General features: G+C 40.1%; 1 protein-coding gene and 1 long non-coding RNA gene across 21 annotated transcripts in view; one reads left to right on the forward strand and one right to left on the reverse strand.

Moving 5' to 3' along the window:
• nedd4l (NEDD4 like E3 ubiquitin protein ligase) overlaps positions 1–17,433 on the forward strand; it is a 446,698-nt gene that overhangs the window by 373,831 nt on the left and 55,434 nt on the right. For 5 of the 18 annotated variants that reach the window (XM_078220225.1, XM_078220122.1, XM_078220234.1 and 2 more), the window contains 3 exons: positions 5,136–5,204; positions 12,655–12,786; positions 14,153–14,269. The exons of 5 other annotated variants lie outside the window; for them this stretch is intronic. In XM_078220225.1, the coding sequence (XP_078076351.1) occupies positions 5,136–5,204; positions 12,655–12,786; positions 14,153–14,269 (318 nt within the window). The remainder of the gene's footprint in view (positions 1–5,135; positions 5,205–12,654; positions 12,787–14,152; positions 14,270–17,433) is intronic. 8 more of the 18 variants (XM_078220244.1, XM_078220159.1, XM_078220188.1 and 5 more) reach the window with 5 other exon arrangements.
• Positions 1–17,433, reverse strand: part of LOC144498721 (uncharacterized) — a 59,214-nt gene that overhangs the window by 1,783 nt on the left and 39,998 nt on the right. Inside the window, exon 5 of one of the 3 annotated variants that reach the window (XR_013498747.1) lies at positions 1,201–7,802. The exons of the other annotated variants lie outside the window; for them this stretch is intronic. This is a non-coding gene — a long non-coding RNA (uncharacterized LOC144498721). Of the gene's footprint in view, positions 1–1,200; positions 7,803–17,433 lie in introns of those variants that run through there. 3 annotated transcript variants of the gene reach the window in all.

Genomic DNA, 17,433 nt, shown 5'->3' on the forward strand with positions numbered 1-17,433 from the left:
TACACGATAAATGGAAGAACCATAAAGGGTGTAGAGACGCAGAGGGACCTGGGTGTGCAAGTCCACAGATCTTTGAAGGTGACGTCACAGGTGGAGAAGGTGGTGAAGAAGGCATATGGCATGCTTGCCTTTATAGGACGGGGCATAGAGTATAAAAGTTGGGGTCTGATGTTGCAGATGTATAGAACGTTGGTTCGGCCGCATTTGGAATACTGCGTCCAGTTCTGGTCGCCACAATACCAGAAGGACGTGGAGGCTTTGGAGAGAGTACAGAGGAGGTTTACCAGGATGTTGCCTGGTATGGAGGGGCTTGGTTATGAGGAGAGATTGGGGAAACTGGGGTTGTTCTCCTTGGAAAGACGGAGGATGAGGGGAGACTTAATAGAGGTGTATAAAATTATGAAAGGCATAGATAGGGTGAACGGTGGGAAGCTTTTCCCCGGGTCGGTGGTGACGTTCACGAGGGGTCATAGGTTCAAGGTGAAGAGGGGGGAGGTTTAACACAGATATCAGAAGGACATATTTTACACAGAGGGTCGTGGGGGCCTGGAATGTGTTGCCGGGCGAGGTGGTGGAGGCGGACACACTGGGAACGTTTAAGACTTATCTAGACAGCTATATGAACGGAGTGGGAATGGAGGGATACAAAAGAGTGGTCTAGTTTGGACCAGGGAGCGGCGCGGGCTAATTGTTCTTTGTTTCTCGTTTCAAGGCTTCATTCTATGATCATCTTGCTGGTGCCAGTACAGAGCGAGACTGCGGATAGTTGGGAACCTGTCTCGGGGGCAGGGAATTCAGATGGTGTTCGTAAAGCAGAAGTGGAAATGAATAGGGTTGGGAAGCATTTTCTGATCAGGGCCAGTGTGATCTCCTGGACTCGTTTTGATCGCCTCGGGGTCGGAGAGGAATTTCCCAGATTTTTTTTTCCCCATATTGGCCCTGGGGTTTTCACTCTGGGTTTTCGCCTCTCCCTGGAGATCACATGGTCTGGAATGGGGGGTGGGGGTGAGTTAATAGGTTGTGATGAACAAAGCATCGTAGCTGTGAGGGGCAGCTCGGTGGATAGGATATTAGGATGTAGATAGGCTGGAAAATTGGGCGGGGATCCAGGATTCAATCCTGGACCGGGGAGCGGCGCGGGCTTGGAGGGCCGAAGGGCCTGTTCCTGTGCTGTATTGTTCTTTGTTCTTTGTTCTATTCAGTAGAGGAAAACAACATAGTTATGCTATACGTGGATGACGTGCTGAGATTTTCCAGCATTTTCTCTTTTGGCCAATGTTAAGCAAGGTTTCTTTTGGTTCCATAATAAATGAACTGACCACTCCATTAATTTCCTTTAGGACCTTAGCATGAAGCAAGATTGACAGCATCTGTAATGGATATAACAACCTAGGCAGCACATTCATCTTAATCAGTGCTATTCTGTCCAGCCACTAAATCAGTAAGGATGTATATGCAATTTGATGGGCGCAGAGAAGGGGGGAGTGGGGGAAGTTTGCCCTGGACACAAAAATACTCAGATACTCCTATGAAGGACCATCTAAAACAGAAATAAGCGAGGGGGGCGTGCGGGTGGTCTTTACCTAAGCCCTCCCAGAGGCACAGCCTCAGACTTCATAAAATTGATCTTATAGCTCGAGAAAAGGCTGAACCTACTCAAAACATCAGTAATCGCGGGCGCAGGAATGTCCGGCTTAGATACAAATAGCAGCACGTATAGCATAACCTTATAATGCTTTCCTCTACTGAATGGCCCACAAAACAGCGGGTCATATCCAATTGCCTCTGCTCGGGGTTCAATAGCTATTGCAAACAATAACGGGGATAAAGGGCAGTCCTTTTGTAGCTCTACCAACTAAATCATCCTTGAAATCTGGACTCTCAGATTTCTTAGATATATTCTGAATCATTGTTTTAACCTTGATGCTAAGTAAAAAGTTTCCTTAAGAATGCATTTTCATTGTTCAAAAGCAGAACGTATGTAACATGACTGCCTCTCAACCAAAACATTGCAAACATTAGGAAATAGCCTAATACATGGAATGGTGTCCAAAATGGTTCAGTGACATCCTTTCAGGAAGAAGAGGACCTGCTGCTCTTGCCTGGTCTGGCCTACATGTGACTCCAGAGCCAGAACAATGTGGTTGATTCTTAACTGCCTTCTGAAATAGCCTAGCAAGCCACTTTGTTCCAGGACAATTTGGAATGGGAAAACAATTCTGGCCCAGCCAGTGATGCCTACATCCCATCAATGAATAAAAGAAAATATCGCAAAGTATTTGTCAGTAGTATTGGTATTTGGTAATTTTCTGACAGAAAGCACAACCTTGTTTGCCAAACCAGTATGTTGGTCCTAAAATGGCCTCTTAGCACATTTTGCACTAAGTTCTTTTTTAGACCATACCTATTTTTCATTCCAAGATGAAAACAAAGTCAAACAGAAGAGAAAGACTTGGAAGAGAGGAGAGCCAATAATCGTTTTTGCAAAGCCATAATGAAGAATTCGTTCTTCCTTGTAACAATTCAAGCCTCAGGTTCCCTCTGTATCACATCTCTGGCTTTCGCTGGCCAATTTCTCACCTGATACCCCCTCTGTGGAATCACAGCACCATGATGTATAGCATGGCCCCACTGCTCAGTTCCAAGCTTCTCAACTGGAGCTCAGGCAGCTTACGAAGTTGACATCAACTCCCTGCTCACTCAAGCAAACATTCTAAGTGACGCATCACCTTGCTCACTTCGCCTTCAGTCACCTAGGTCCCACTTGATGCCACTTTTATTTACTCATTTACTACTTTATTTACAAGGCTATTAGATAATTGTATGTTCTTCTTAACTAGAAGACTACATAGTAACTGTGTGAGTTTGTAAATACGTGTTTTGTTTTGAGAGGAAGAAATTTTATACCTTCTCAACCAACATATTACTATAGCTGAGATGTAACTGAGGCCGTGCTTGCCCCCTCAGGTGAATGTTGAAGTTCCCATAATACATATCCCTCAATGAACAAACACCATGATAACAGGTTATTTGGGCATTATGTCATTGCTGTTTATGGAACCTTGCTCTGTGTTTCTTCAGAAATGCTTAAGTAAAGCACTTTGGAATTTTCTGAGATTATTGAAGGTGCTATATAAATGCAAATTTGTTCTTTATTCCCAGTTATGTACTTTTTGTTTTGATTTATGCCCAATGCATGGCAAGAATCACTCTAAAATATCAGGGTTAAGAATTGGTTAATAGACAGAAAACAGAGGATGGGAATATTCTCAGGATGGCAGGCTGTTACTAATGGGGTAGCAATGGATAGTCAGAAGCTTTTTCCCAGGGTGGAAGAGTCAATTACTACAGGTTTAAGGTGTGAGGGGCAAGGTTTAAAGGAGATGTACAAGGCAAGTTTTTTTACAGAGGGTTGTGGGTGCCTGGAACTCGCTGCCGGAGGAGGTTGTGGAAGTAGATACGAAAGTGACTTTGAAGGGGAATCTTGACAAATACATGAATAGGATGGGAATAGAGGGATATGGATCCCGGAAGGGTCCGAGATTTTAGTTCAGGTGAGCAGCATGGTCAGTGCAGGCTTGGAGGGCTGAAAGGCCTGTTCCTGTGCTGTAATGTTTTTTGTTCTTTGGGTACCACAAAGATCAGTGTTTGGACCACAGCTTTGTAAATGATTTGGATGTGGGATCAAGCATAACATTTCCAATTATGCTAATGACACAGAACTAGATAGGAATGTAAGCTGTGAGGAGGATGCAACAAGGTTTCAAGCCAGGCTAAGTGATGGATAAGGACACAGCAGATGGAATATAATAGAAATAAGTGTGCCATTAACCACTTTGGTAGAAAAAACAGAAAGGCAGCATATTTCCTAAATGGAGAGAGGTTTAAAAGTGTTGATGTCCAAAGGGACCTGGGTGCCTTTGTTCATGAATTACCTAAAGCTCTCATTCATGTGCAGTAAGCAATTAGGAAGTTAAATTTTGGCCTTCGTCGAAAGAGGATTTGAGCACAGAAGTAAAGTTGCCTTGCTGCAGTTGTATACAGCCTTGGTGAGATTGCATCTGGAGTATTGTGTACAGTTTTGGTCTCCTTATCTAAGAAAGGATAGACTTGCCATAGATAGCGTGCAATGGAGACTAATCCCTAGGATGGCAGGATTGTTTTATGTGATAACTGCAACAAACCCATTAGCAGTTGAACATACTGCCTAAGCAACTTGCTTCCTACCACTAAATTGTTGGACTATAAAATATGATACAGAAAGGAATGAAAATGAAGTACACAGCTATCCGCCCATTTTATTCAACAAAAACAGAAATGTTTTATTCGACCTTTAACTCTGTGAATGTTTTGATGAAATGCTCGTGCAACCTTAAAAATCCATAGTACTTTTAGCATGAAGGTAACATTAAAAAATCTTGATCCTCATGAACTTGCATATAATTTGAAGATGGGTTTCTATTTTGTAAGGCAAAGGGAAGTGAATTGAATTGGTTTATCACCGAGATAGGAAGGTTTATAAAATTTATGGCAGAACTTGCTACTTTGGTATTTTTATACTGACATGATTGCTGATGATTCTTCTCTGTCATGTATCTAACAATTTGGAAAACTTTTTCTAGCTGTTTCAGAAATTCTTGGCATGCAGTATTCTGCAAACTGGTTAATACTGCATGAAAAGTTTGGCCAGTATTACTTTTCTTCTCATTTGCATCAGAAAAGGGGAAAAAAAGTATTTCTTTTCATTTGCATGAACCAAATTGTGGCTTTGGGCTCGACATAACTGATTTTGGACCAGGTGCCATCATTCAAATTTCAATTGCTCAGGTATTTTTGTGGTGTGCCACTCGGTTGGCACACAATATCTGTGTGTTTTTTTCAATAAAGGCTGGTAGGAAAATTTCCATGGAGTGAATTGCAAAGTTTGGGGCCACTGAGCTGTGATCCTAAAGTACAGATGTTGTGTTCTGGTTTCTTCCTTTCCTTCAATATTAAAAAATAATTTCTGATTTTCATACATTTTTAAATTTTTCACTCTCCAAAATCATTTCTTAATTCTTGTCCCTGAATTCATCCTTTTATTGTGCTTCAGAGTTTTATTTGGTGAAGTATAAAAAACAATTATGATTTATCAGCAGGCCCTCCAATCGCGACGAACTCGTTCTTCAACTGTTACTGGCAGTGAACAATCAAATGACCTGACGGTAATTCATTCAGCATCAACAAATAGCATTTTTTAAAATTCCATTTTGTTATTAAATAATAACTCGGTTAAAGAATTTCACTGTCTGGACCACTTCTGCAAATCAATTAGCTGCAAAGGATTATGATCATTCTTTTTGTTTTTCTTATTTTACATTTCCATTATTTGCACCTGTCATCACCATGATTGGTTTTAAAGGTTACTGAGTCAAAACTCTAAAGTGAGCTGAATTACAATGAGTGACATTTAGGATGAATCAATAGCTTGAGACTGTGCAACTCACTGGCTTCTCCAAACCAGTAATCTTGTTTTCAAACCTACGCTGCCATAAATGACTCTTGGAACAAAACTGGCCCAAATAGGCAATTGAAAAGCAAAAGGGTTTGATCATAATATTGTATAGTTAAGTTTAAGAAAGTGCTCTAATAGTCTTAAGGCTCTTGAGATATATGTATTAAATTTTTAAAGGCATGAACAGGATGTGATGATGTAAATTAACAAATACGAGAGGCGCCAATGCAGCATCATTTGCCATAAAATATGATTATAGTGCAATTCCGGCGGAGTTCGTTTGCACTCTATCAATTATTAAAAACTAGAAAGAAGGGCATACATGGGGCAGGAATGGAAAAATAAGTCTCGGAATCTCTATAGATGATGACCATGTTCAAAATAATTCCTCAATTACGCACATGAGAGTTTTTAAGGGTCTATTTAACAGAAATGTGACTGTTGAAGAGCTAGCACCTTTAGACTGTAAATCTGCATATGTTACCTTTCTTATTCCCATTTACCTTTACAAGTAATACTGACCAATGTTAACATCAAAGTCTAGAAGAAAGATCCGCTCTCCCTCATTTTACACTTTGATATAGAATCTAATTGTGGAGTCAGATACTCGCAATGTATTATTGGCGTTTGATATTTGCATGCGAGTATTTTTTCACTTGCTGCAGTATCCATCCATTATTAATAATCCTAGTTCAGTCGTATCCATTTGTAAGCTGCTGTTTAAATTTGAATCAAAATTTAAGGATGAAAATATGTTTCAGGGAGATTGGTACTCAGAACTTGCATTTAACCCTTTGTTTGGCAGCAGGTATCTTTGCTATTAGTTATTTTTGGGATCCCAAACATTGGAGATGGGGAAGGAGATTCAGCTGATTGCTATCAAAGCTCTTCGTAATTTTATAAATCTCTACTGCTCAAGTGAAAGCGCTGCCAAAATCTCAAGTCTTTCCTCATGACACAAGTGTCCAATCCATAGAATCATCCTGATGAAACAACATTGATGTTCTCTATGACTTGAATGCCCTGTCAATAGTGGAAGTGATTAAGCTGGCCTCCACACTCTTAAATTGTTGCTCCATCAGTCTTTTGCATGAATTCTTTATTCCTTCTTCCCTCTTGTACTCCATGCCCTCATTTATAAATTTCTAGATTCTATAGGCCTTTATTTAGGAAGTTATAGCTCCTTCAACAGCACCATCCAAACCACGACTTGTACCACCCAAAAGGACAAGGGCAGCAGATGCATGGGAACATTGCCATCTGCAAGTTCCCCTCCAAGTCACCCACTATCCTGACTTGGGAAGAGATCGCCATTCCTTCATCATTGGTGGGTCAAAATCCTGGAACGCCCTCCCTAATAGTACTATGGGTGTATCTTCACCACATGGACTGTAGCAGTTCATGAAGGCGGCTCACCACCACCTTTGAAACTGCAATCAGGAATGGACAACAAATGCTGGCCTTAACAGTGGAGCCCTCCTCCTGTGTTGGAATGATACAAATCAACTTTTACTTCCACTGTACTTCCAGAAAATTAGACATTTGCACCTTTGAGTTCTTCTATTAAGTGTATTTATTTATGCATCAGGTGTCACTGTAGTCCTGTTGTTAGCACTCTTGCCTCTGTGTCTAAAGGTTGTGGACTCAACTTCTACTCCAGGACTTGAGTACAAAAATCAAGGTTAACACAACAATGTAGTAATGAGGGAGCAATGCACTGTTGGAGGTGCCAAGACTTCAAACTGAGATCCCATCTGCCTTTGTGGGTGGGCATAAAGGATCCCGTGACACTTTGAGGTGAAAGGGGAGTTACCACCGATGTCTTGGCTAATATTTATCCTCTTCAATCAACATCACAGCAATAGAACTGTGAAGTAATAGCTTTTAGTAAAAATGCATGGAGCTATACCTTTTTCTTTGAAAGATGTCAAGCAGCACCTTTTCGTAAGAAGAACAAGGAAAATAAAATAAAAGATACAATTCCAAAAGAGGTGCAGGAGCAGGTGTGTCTGGGGGTATATTTGTACACACTATTTCTGGTAGCAGAGTAGGTAAAGAGGTTAATAAACATATTGGCTCCCAGGCTTTCTAAATCAGAATATTGAATACAAAAGCAGAGAAATTATGGTGAAACTTTATAAAACACTGATTCATTCTCAGCTGAAGTATTGTATCCAGTTCTGGCCACCACTCTCTTTAGGACAGATGTGAAGGCATTCAAGAGGGTGAAGAAAGTATTTATGAGAGTGATTCCAGGGATGAGGAACTTCAGCTGCATGAATTGATTGACGAAGCTGTGGTCGTTCTCCTTTAGAGAAAAGAAGAGCAAAGTTGAGAGGAGAGCACTAGTGATCACAAAATGGTCTGGTCAAAGTAGATGAGGGGCAATTATTCCCATTGGTGGAAGGATTGAGAAGTGGAGGACACAGATTTAAGGCGATGAACAAAAGAAGCAATGGCGACATGAGGAAAATCGTTTTTTTAAATGCAGGAGCGTGGTTGGCATCTGGAATTCACAATCAGAATGCAGTGGAAGCAGATACATTTGAGGCTTTAAAAAGAGAATTGTATAAGCACCTGAAGAGAAAAACGTAGCAAGGTTAATATGGAAAGAGTGGGGTTTGGAACTTGCTGAGTTACTCTTGCAGAGAGTCATCGTGGGTACCAAAAGCCCAATGGCCTCCTTTTGCATCATAACCATCTTATGAATCTATAATTAAATATAACCTGGACACTAATAAATTGCCCTTCTGAGAATGTGTGCCCCTATATTTATATGACGTCAACATTTTTTAGGCCGTTTTTTAAAAAGATGCTATATAAATGATGCCATTAAGATACCTAATTGATTAATGATCTGAAATAAATTTGAAATTAGTGAGATGGATAGAATTTTATTCATGGAGAGCTATATTCATCTGTGCTACTAAACATGATGATGTGTCTCAATTCCCTTCCGTAGCTATATTTTCTGCTTTAATATTCTTATTCATAGGTAACTTGGTACGGTGTTTTAAATGCAGCTTCTCCAACAGTGATGGTGTGAAGTTTAAGTTTCCAGTCAGAGCATGAATAGGGAAAGTAGGATGTGGGTAGCGATCCTTTTTGATTTCAGGTTTGTAGAGGAGATACATTGTTAACTTTCTGTTCTTCAGCCGCACCTGGCCAGCAGTTCTGGAAGCATTCCTAACACTTCTCTTACACTCCTAAACAGGACAATGACAAAATCTTCTCTGAACATTTTTCTTTCTCTCAAATTGCATCCAACTTGTCTATCTCCTTCACAACCTTTCTTTATTTAATTAATCTATTCATAAGTTGTTGTCTTTCTGAACTTTTCTATTCCTGTTTTCTCATTTTATTAAAATCACAATTTAATACTCTGTATACCATTCTCACTCATTCTTTCCTAGGTGTTCAAGGCTGTGGAACTCCTTACCACCTTAAGTCTTCATCTGATCATAGAATCTATATACTTTTTAAAATGCCAGTTTTAACAACATCCAATCACTTGCTCGATTTTTCACAACTTTTCACCTCCTGTTTTCAACATGGTTAGTTTCAGTGCAATAAGGCCTTCAAAAATGTTTTTACATTAATTAAAACATGTTGAAACATAAAATCAGGGGTTACCAAGACTCTCTTTATAATTACACTTCTAATTGTGGTAAGGGGATTTTTGATACAGGTGTTCAAAAGTAAATGAGATCTTGATGATAGAAACTGTTTCTATTGGCAGGAGGCCTGGTAGTCAGAGGACGCAAATTTAAGATAATTCGCCAAAGAAAATCGAGAGGGGAAAAGAGGAAAAAATGTTTTTGCTAGGCCACAAGTTGTTGTGATTTGCAGCGCACAATCTGAAAAGGTGATGGAAGCAGATTCATTGGTAACTTTCAAAAGGAAAATTGGAAAAAAGCTTGAGACAGGGAACCATAGAACCATAGAAAATTACAGCTCAGAAACAGGCCTTTTGGCCCTTCTTGTCTGTGCCGAACCATTTTATGCCTAGTCCCACTGACCTGCACTTGGACCATATCCCTCCACACCCCTCTCATCCATGAACCCGTCCAAGTTTTTCTTAAATGTTAAAGCATTTACCACTTTATCCGGCAGCTCATTCCACACTCCCACCACTCTCTGCGTGAAGAAGCCCCCCCTAATATTCCCTTTAAACTTTTCTCCTTTCACCCTTAACCCATGCCCTCTGGTTTTTTTCTCCCCTAGCCTCAGCGGAAAAAGCCTGCTTGCATTCACTCTATCTATACCCATCAAAATCTTATACACCTCTATCAAATCTCCCCTCAATCTTCTACGCTCCAGGGAATAAAGTCCCAACCTATTCAATCTCTCTCTGTAACTCAGCTTCTCAAGTCCCGGCAACATCCTTGTGAACCTTCTCTGCACTCTTTCAATCTTATTTACATCCTTCCTGTAACTAGGTGACCAAAACTGTACACAATACTCCAAATTCGGCCTCACCAATGCCTTATATAACCTTACCATAACACTCCAACTTTTATAGTCGATACTCCGATTTATAAAGGCCAATGTACCAAAGGCACTCTTTACGACCCTATCCACCTGTGACGTCACTTTTAGGGAACTCTGAACCTGTATTCCCAGATCCCTCTGTTCAACTGCACTCTTCAGAGTCCTACCATTTACCCTGTACGTTCTTCTTTGGTTTGTCCTTCCAAAGTGCAATATCTCACACTTGTCTGCGTTAAATTCCATTTGCCATTTTTCAGCCCATTTTTCTAGTTGGTCCAAATCCCTCTGCAAGCTTTGAAAACCTTCCTCACTGTCCACTACACCTCCAATCTTTGTATCATCAGCAAACTTGCTGATCCAATTTACCACATTATCATCCAGATCATTGATATAGATGACAAACAACAATGGACCCAACACCGATCCCTGCGGCACACCACTAGTCACAGGCCTCCACTCAGAGAAGCAATCCTCCACAACCACTCTCTGGCTTCTTCCATTGAGCCAGTGTCTTATCCAATTTACTACCTCCCCATGTATACCCAGCGACTGAATCTTCCTAACTAACCTCCCATGAGGGACCTTGTCAAAGGCCTTGCTGAAATCCAGGTAGACAACATCCACCGCCTTCCCTTCATCCACTTTCCTGGTAACCTCCTCGAAAAACTCTAATAGATTGGTCAAAGATGACTTACCACGCACAAAGCCATGTTGACTCTCCCTAATAAGTCCCTGTCTATCCAAATATTTGTAGATCCTATCCCTTATCACACCTTCCAATAACTTGCCCACCACCGACGTCAAACTTACTGGCCAATAATTTCCCGGATTTCTTTTGGAACCTTTTTTAAACAACGGAACAACATGAGCCATCCTCCAATCATCCGGCACCTCCCCCGTGAATACTGACATTTTAAATATGTCTGCCAGGGCCCCTGCAAGTTCAACACTAGCTTCCCTCAAGGTCCGTGGGAATACCCTGTCCGGTCCTGGGGATTTATCCACTCTGATTTGCCTCAAGACAGCAAGCACCTCCTCCCCTTTAATCTGTAACGGTTCCATGGCCTCCCTACCAGTTTGCCCTATTTCCGTAGACTCCATGCCCGTTTCCTCAGTAAATACGGATGCAAAAAACCCATTTAGTATCTCCCCCATCTCTTTTGGAAGTGAGGCTAAATTGGATAGCTCTTTCAAGGTGCTAGCAAAAGACACATTAGTTTTTTTTTAATGCGCTGTATGCTTCTACGATTATACTGTGCCTGTTGAGATGGATGTGAAAGATCCAATGGTCCAAGAACCAAGATGGATCCAAAGATCCAAGAACAGCTGGCCATTCTAGTGTGACACCCCCCGCCGCCCCCCCCCCCCCCCCCCCCCCCCCCTTCAAAATAGATTAACTGATCCATTCATTTGTTGTTTGTGGGATTTTGCAAACAGGCTGCTGTGTGACTGCACTCCAAACAGCAATTAATTAGTTGTGGAATGCAAATGATCAATTGTTCCTTTTAGTATTGGCAACAGTGAAAAAATAATGAGACTGTTTGGTAAATGGGTTCAGCATTGTGAATTTGGAGTATTATATGAACAGATCTAAAATAGGTATTGCAATTGAACTGAAGTTAAATTTCCCTACTTTCCATATTTAATTTCTTTCTAATTTCTTTCCCTACTTAAAATCCACAGTTTGGGTGGCAAGTGCAGTTTGCTATGGTGGATTTTAAATTAGCTGAAGTTTGTTAAAAAGTCACTTCTTTAGCAGTCACTTTAGAAATGAAGCGATTGTCAATATTGTTCTGGCTAATGAGATGACCTGGAGATCAATTGTTATTTTAGACTCTATTCAAGGAAAATAACAAAAACTTGAAATGTGGAATAAAATCTGATTCTGTATGGCAGGTTGGTAAACTTTGAATTTTGACACATGAAATGAAGCATAGTAGACCTTCAGATCTGTACTGTCTCTCTGAAAGAGCTATCCATTTAGTCCCTTCTGCCTCTTTGTCAATGCCCTTTCATTCTTTTCTTTTGTTTTTGAAATATTTAGTAATTTCCAGTATGAAAGTTGTTATTGGAAAGAAGATGTTGATGTGTCCAAAGATGTGTATGTTAGGTGGATTGGCCATGCTAAATTGCCCCTTAGTGTCCAAAGATGAACAAGTTAAGTGGATTAGCCATGGTAAATGTACGGGGTTACTGAGATTTGGGGGGGCGGGGGGGGGGCAGTGGGTCAGATGCTCTTTTGGAGAGTTGGCACAGACTCGATGGGCTGAATAGTCTCCTTCTGCATTGTAAGAATTCAATGGTTCTATCAAGTGTAATCTTTCATCAGATTTGGTGAAGTAGAACCTCTTGCGTAGTAATACAAGAATGAATTAGGGCAAGCCCTGAGAAACAGAAAGAGAGTTGACTTTAAATGATTATGCTGGAGAGTTCAAGTGTATTATTTTCATAAAGGGTCAGCTGAAGGGTCAGATAGCCTGGTGACTGATTTTTTTAGGCTATCATCTCATCAGAAATTTTCTTAGGATTCATGAACAGATGCTTGTGTCCTTTGGTTTTGGGTTATGTAAAATGCTATCGGTTGGCTCTTCATTGAGCTCTAATAGTTAAGCATATAACCTCATATATTGACTGGAACGCTAACAAATTTAATCATCTTGCACAAGCAGTCACCAGCAGCCTACATGCTCACAACACCTGGCTTGCCACCAGGATGGGAAGAGCGGAAAGATGCAAAGGGGCGTTCCTATTATGTAAACCATAACAACAGAACTACTACTTGGACTCGCCCAATTGTACAGGTACGAAGACTGTCCTACCACTCTGCAGAGCAAGACAACATTGAGATAACAGACCTTTTGATTCTTTTTTTTCCAGAGCTTCTTTGCTGGTTCAGTGGGACTTGTGCTGCTTTCTCTGTGCAAGTTAATTTTCTAATTTGGAGTATTGCAAGTCATGCCTAGAAGAGAATGTGTTTAAATAGTTGTCCTACATGCATAGAATGATGGCACAAATGAGCATATTGACACTGCAGAACTCTGCAAATAAAGCCACTGCTTTGCAACCTGAGTATAACTACGTAATTTGGGTAAAAAACTGAAAACTGTTGGTTGAATAAGATCTTAATGTGTTCGATTAAGATATGACATATCAATCTTTTCAAACAGATAATCTTGTATCCTTTAATATTCCTGAATTGTTTTGTTGGTTTAAACCATTGTGTATTGTGCATGTTGCATAATCGATAACTGCTGCTAATTGAGGGATAATAGATATAGAATTTAATTTTTCGTTCACAATTGCAGTTGTGAAAAATGCAAGTAAAACACTAATAAATCTAAAAAGCAATTGGAATGGAACGTTCAGATGTTCCTTCTGCTGTTGAATGGACTTCTCAAGTAATTTTGCATTTGTTGGGTGTGGCAACTCAGGGTAAAATAATAATATGCTGCCAAGTGCAAATTTTCCATGAAACTTGCAGAAGAAAACAATTGCCAGATTCACAATACAGAAATACTTGCAAAATTAATCTTGAGACTTGCCAGAACAATTTGGTTTTTTAGGTTGCAAGCATGTTTTTTAAAACAAGGAAATCGGCATGGAAGTGCATAACTACCTCACTATAAAATATAATTTTCTTCCATGCCTCCAATGTATGAAATGGTCTTCCATATTCAATTAAGGAGCCAAATTTTCTCCCCAAAATTTTGACTGGAGTTTGTTCAATTTAATTTGTCCGAGTTAAAATGCTGGAACATGCAATCAAACAGAATTGTGGACGCACTTTCGTCACATGAACTGCAGCAATAATAGGGACAACTGGAGGTGGGCAATAAATAACCACCTGCCCAACAAATCCATCATCCCCATGATTTTTGTTCAGAAGTCAAAGGCAATCAATTTAACAGCGACAACATGTACAAAATTGAGGGGTGTGAAACAACTGAAATCTGAGCTTTTGGCTTTTTTTGTTAACCGCAGGGTGTGAGCCAGAAATTTATTCAAACGGAAGTATTTTGTTCCATTAAAAACTTTGTGTGTTACAATTCAAAAACCAGGTTTGTGTGGAATTTGAAAGCTTAATTTAACAGCATTTATGCTACTTTAACCTAAACAGTGCAGGCCTTCCTGAGCCAACTACTAACTTATTTTTCTTCATACTACCAGCATGCAGATGATGGTGCACCAGGTCCAGCAGCCAGCAACAGCCTTTTAAGCGAGCCTCAGATAAGGCGGCCTCGCAGTCTCAGCTCACCCACAGTAACCTTATCAACCCCAATAGAGGTGAGAGTTGAGCGTCTTCCACTCCCTACAAGACTCTCAATCACCTTAACATTTCATTCTTTCCTTTCTTCCGTCACTGCCTATTTTCTTCAGCCAGTGCAACCTTTCATTCAGCTGTTTATCTCGGCTAATCCGCTTACTATTCCTTAGCTGTAATGATGATTATCTTCCTTCCTTTGTAAAACAAACAGCTCTTGCATGTCCTGTCTCTCATAATGAAAGCTTTTCTGATTTTTATTTTTAAAAAACTCACGCACATTTCACTCTGAAAACTATCTATACATTTGATAAAGTAGTTAACCAATGTCTAGTTAATAAAGCTATTGCCATGTGAGCATTCTCATGTTGTGATAATATATAATTGTGTATTATTTATAGTTTAGCTGTTGGATTACAGGTATCAAACATGATCAATAAGCATGCATGTTTCAGACAGTCATTATTGCTTTATCTTGAACACTGTTGCCTGTTTAAATATAAATTGAAACTTTTTTTCTTACTATGATATAAGTAGGTCAGTGCAGCACTGCAATATACAAGACGTCTTGAGAGTGCATTTATTTGAGTTAGAAACTCAGATTATTGAGTGACTGTTTTACTGGGACATTGTTTCCTGCATAATACAGCTATTAAGTTATAAGCTCCTTGGTAAAGAACTGGGATCTATTAACCACAAATAAAATTATTGCATTTTCCCATATGCATATTGACATTATATAGGTGGAGTAGATTTAACCTTTTGCCTTTATTGATGAACTTATGTTTATGTCTAATTTTCTTCTAAAATCACATGGCCAACCTACTCATGCTAACACCGCCATTTCTTTGAAAGAATATCTAATTATAGTTAACAAAGATCAGACCAGTCTATGTGAAGTATTAAATGTGAGCAGAGCGGTCCAGTATTTATGCTACTGGATCAACAACCCAGAGGTTTTGAGTTTGACAATTTATGAAATTGAATTTAATAAATATGATCATTTTGTGCCTGACACCAAAAAGAAATGTAACCCAATCCAATCCAAAAAGCATTTGATACAGTGCTGCACGACAGACATGTGAGCAAGGTTATAACTCATGGGCTAAATGGGACAGTGGAAACCTGGATATGGAATTATCTAAGCAACAGGAAACAAATGGATGTTTTTCATGATGGAAGGGCATTTGTAGTGCTGCTCCCTCGAGGTCAGTGTTGGGACCCCTGCTTTTCCCGATATGGCCTAGACCTTGGTGCAGAGGGGACAATTTCAAAGTTTGCAGATTATACAAAACTTGGAAGCATTGTGAACTGAGGAGGATAATACAAAACTTCAAAAGGACAAAGACAAGTTGTTGGAATTTTCTTTGTTCTTTTGGTCCCCGGAAGGGTAGGGGGTTTCAGTTCAGTCGGGCAGCATGGTCGGTGCAGGCTTGGAGGGCCGAAAGGCCTGTTGCTGTAATTTTCTTTGTTCTTTGTTTTTTGTTTGAATGGGTGGACAGATGAAGCTCAATACAGAGAAACGTGAAGTGATTCATTTTGAAAAGGAGAATGTGAAAAGACGATATAAAATAAAGGGAACAACTCTAAAGAGCAGAGGGACCAAGGTGTATATATACATCAGTCATTCAAGGTGTCAGGATAGGTCGAGAGAAATTAACAAAGAAAATAATATCCAGGGCTTTATTTATAGGGCATAGGATTGAAGAGCAAGAAGATTATATTGAATTTGTATCAGACAATAGTTTGGCATAACTGGTGTATTGCATCCATTTCTGGGTGCTGTGCTTTAGAAAGGATGTAAAGGCATCGGAGAGGGTACGGAACAGATTCACGAGAATGGTCCATGGTATCTGAAACTTCAGTTCTGAAGACAGGTTGGAGGTGTTTCCTGCAGAGAATAAAACATGCTTAGAAGAGATTAGATATAGGTGTTGGGGTCTGGACAGAGTAGATTGGGAGAATCTAATCCCACTCATGAAAGGATTGAGAATGAGAGGGCACAGATTTAAACTAATTAGTAAGGGAAGCAAAAGTGAAATGAGGGAAGACCTTTCCATGCAGCAAGTGGTTAAGGTCTGGAATGCAGTGCTTGAGCGTGTAGTGAAACCAGCTACATTTGTTATCTGAAAAGAGCGAATGTGCAGGGTTTACGGGGAGAAGGCAGGGAAATGATATTCAGCGAATTGCTCAATGGAAAGCAATGCCAGACACTATGGACTACTCAAACAGTTCTGTGATACTTAAAACAAATCATCAAAAATGCTTAACAAAAACTAATTTTCTTTCCCCCGTAACTATCATCAGTTTATCATTTGAATCATCTTTTAAGTAATAGAATACATTGCATTGTTTTGTTTGAAGCTCTCCACCTTTTGTAAAAACTTGGATTGCCATTTGCCGGTGGCGGCATCCTCTGTAGGATTGCATCCCACTCCACTGGGAAATCCATGGCAGGTGTGCACCAGCGGCAGGACCAGAAGATCCCGCCGGTATGAATAGCCAGAAAATTCTGGTCTTAGAGTGTAAGAGCTGGGAGGGTATGCTAGAATTGTATTGAATATTAGTTAAATCACAGCTAGAGTATTGCTTGCAGTTCTGGACACCTCATTACAGAAAGAATGTGATCACATTAGAGAAGACACACACAAACCTGACGAGAATGTTGCCAGAGATGTATCATTTTAGATGTGAAGAAAGAATAAGCTGGGTTTGTTTTCTTTGGAACACAGGAGACTGAGGGAAGATTTAACTGATGTGTATAAAATTATGAGGGGCCGAGATACGACGCATAGGAAAGACTCACTTACCTTACCAGAGTTTTCAGTAACCAGAATTTATGGATTTATAGTAATTAGTAGAGGAACTAACCGTGTGGGAAGGCTCTCCGGGTGGGTGGATAGGTAGGTTTGGTACTCTGCCTGTAAAGGTGGGATTTTTCAGCATCTGTATGCAGCAGTTGATAACTTTAAACAGCTCACTCAGAATTTGGGCTGCAGTTCTCACTTTGCACAGTCCAAAGGAACATCAGGAGTTTTTTGGAGGGGCAGAAATCCTCATCACATTTAAGAAATACTTGGATATGCACTTCAATTGCTGTAATTGAAGAGGCTTATGACCAGGAACAAGAAAGAGGGACTAATTCGGATAGATGTCTTTAGTGTCGACAGGAAATGATGGACTGAAA

The sequence above is a fragment of the Mustelus asterias genome, chromosome 1 (assembly GCF_964213995.1).
Source record: "Mustelus asterias chromosome 1, sMusAst1.hap1.1, whole genome shotgun sequence".
NCBI classification, from domain to species: domain Eukaryota; kingdom Metazoa; phylum Chordata; class Chondrichthyes; order Carcharhiniformes; family Triakidae; genus Mustelus; species Mustelus asterias.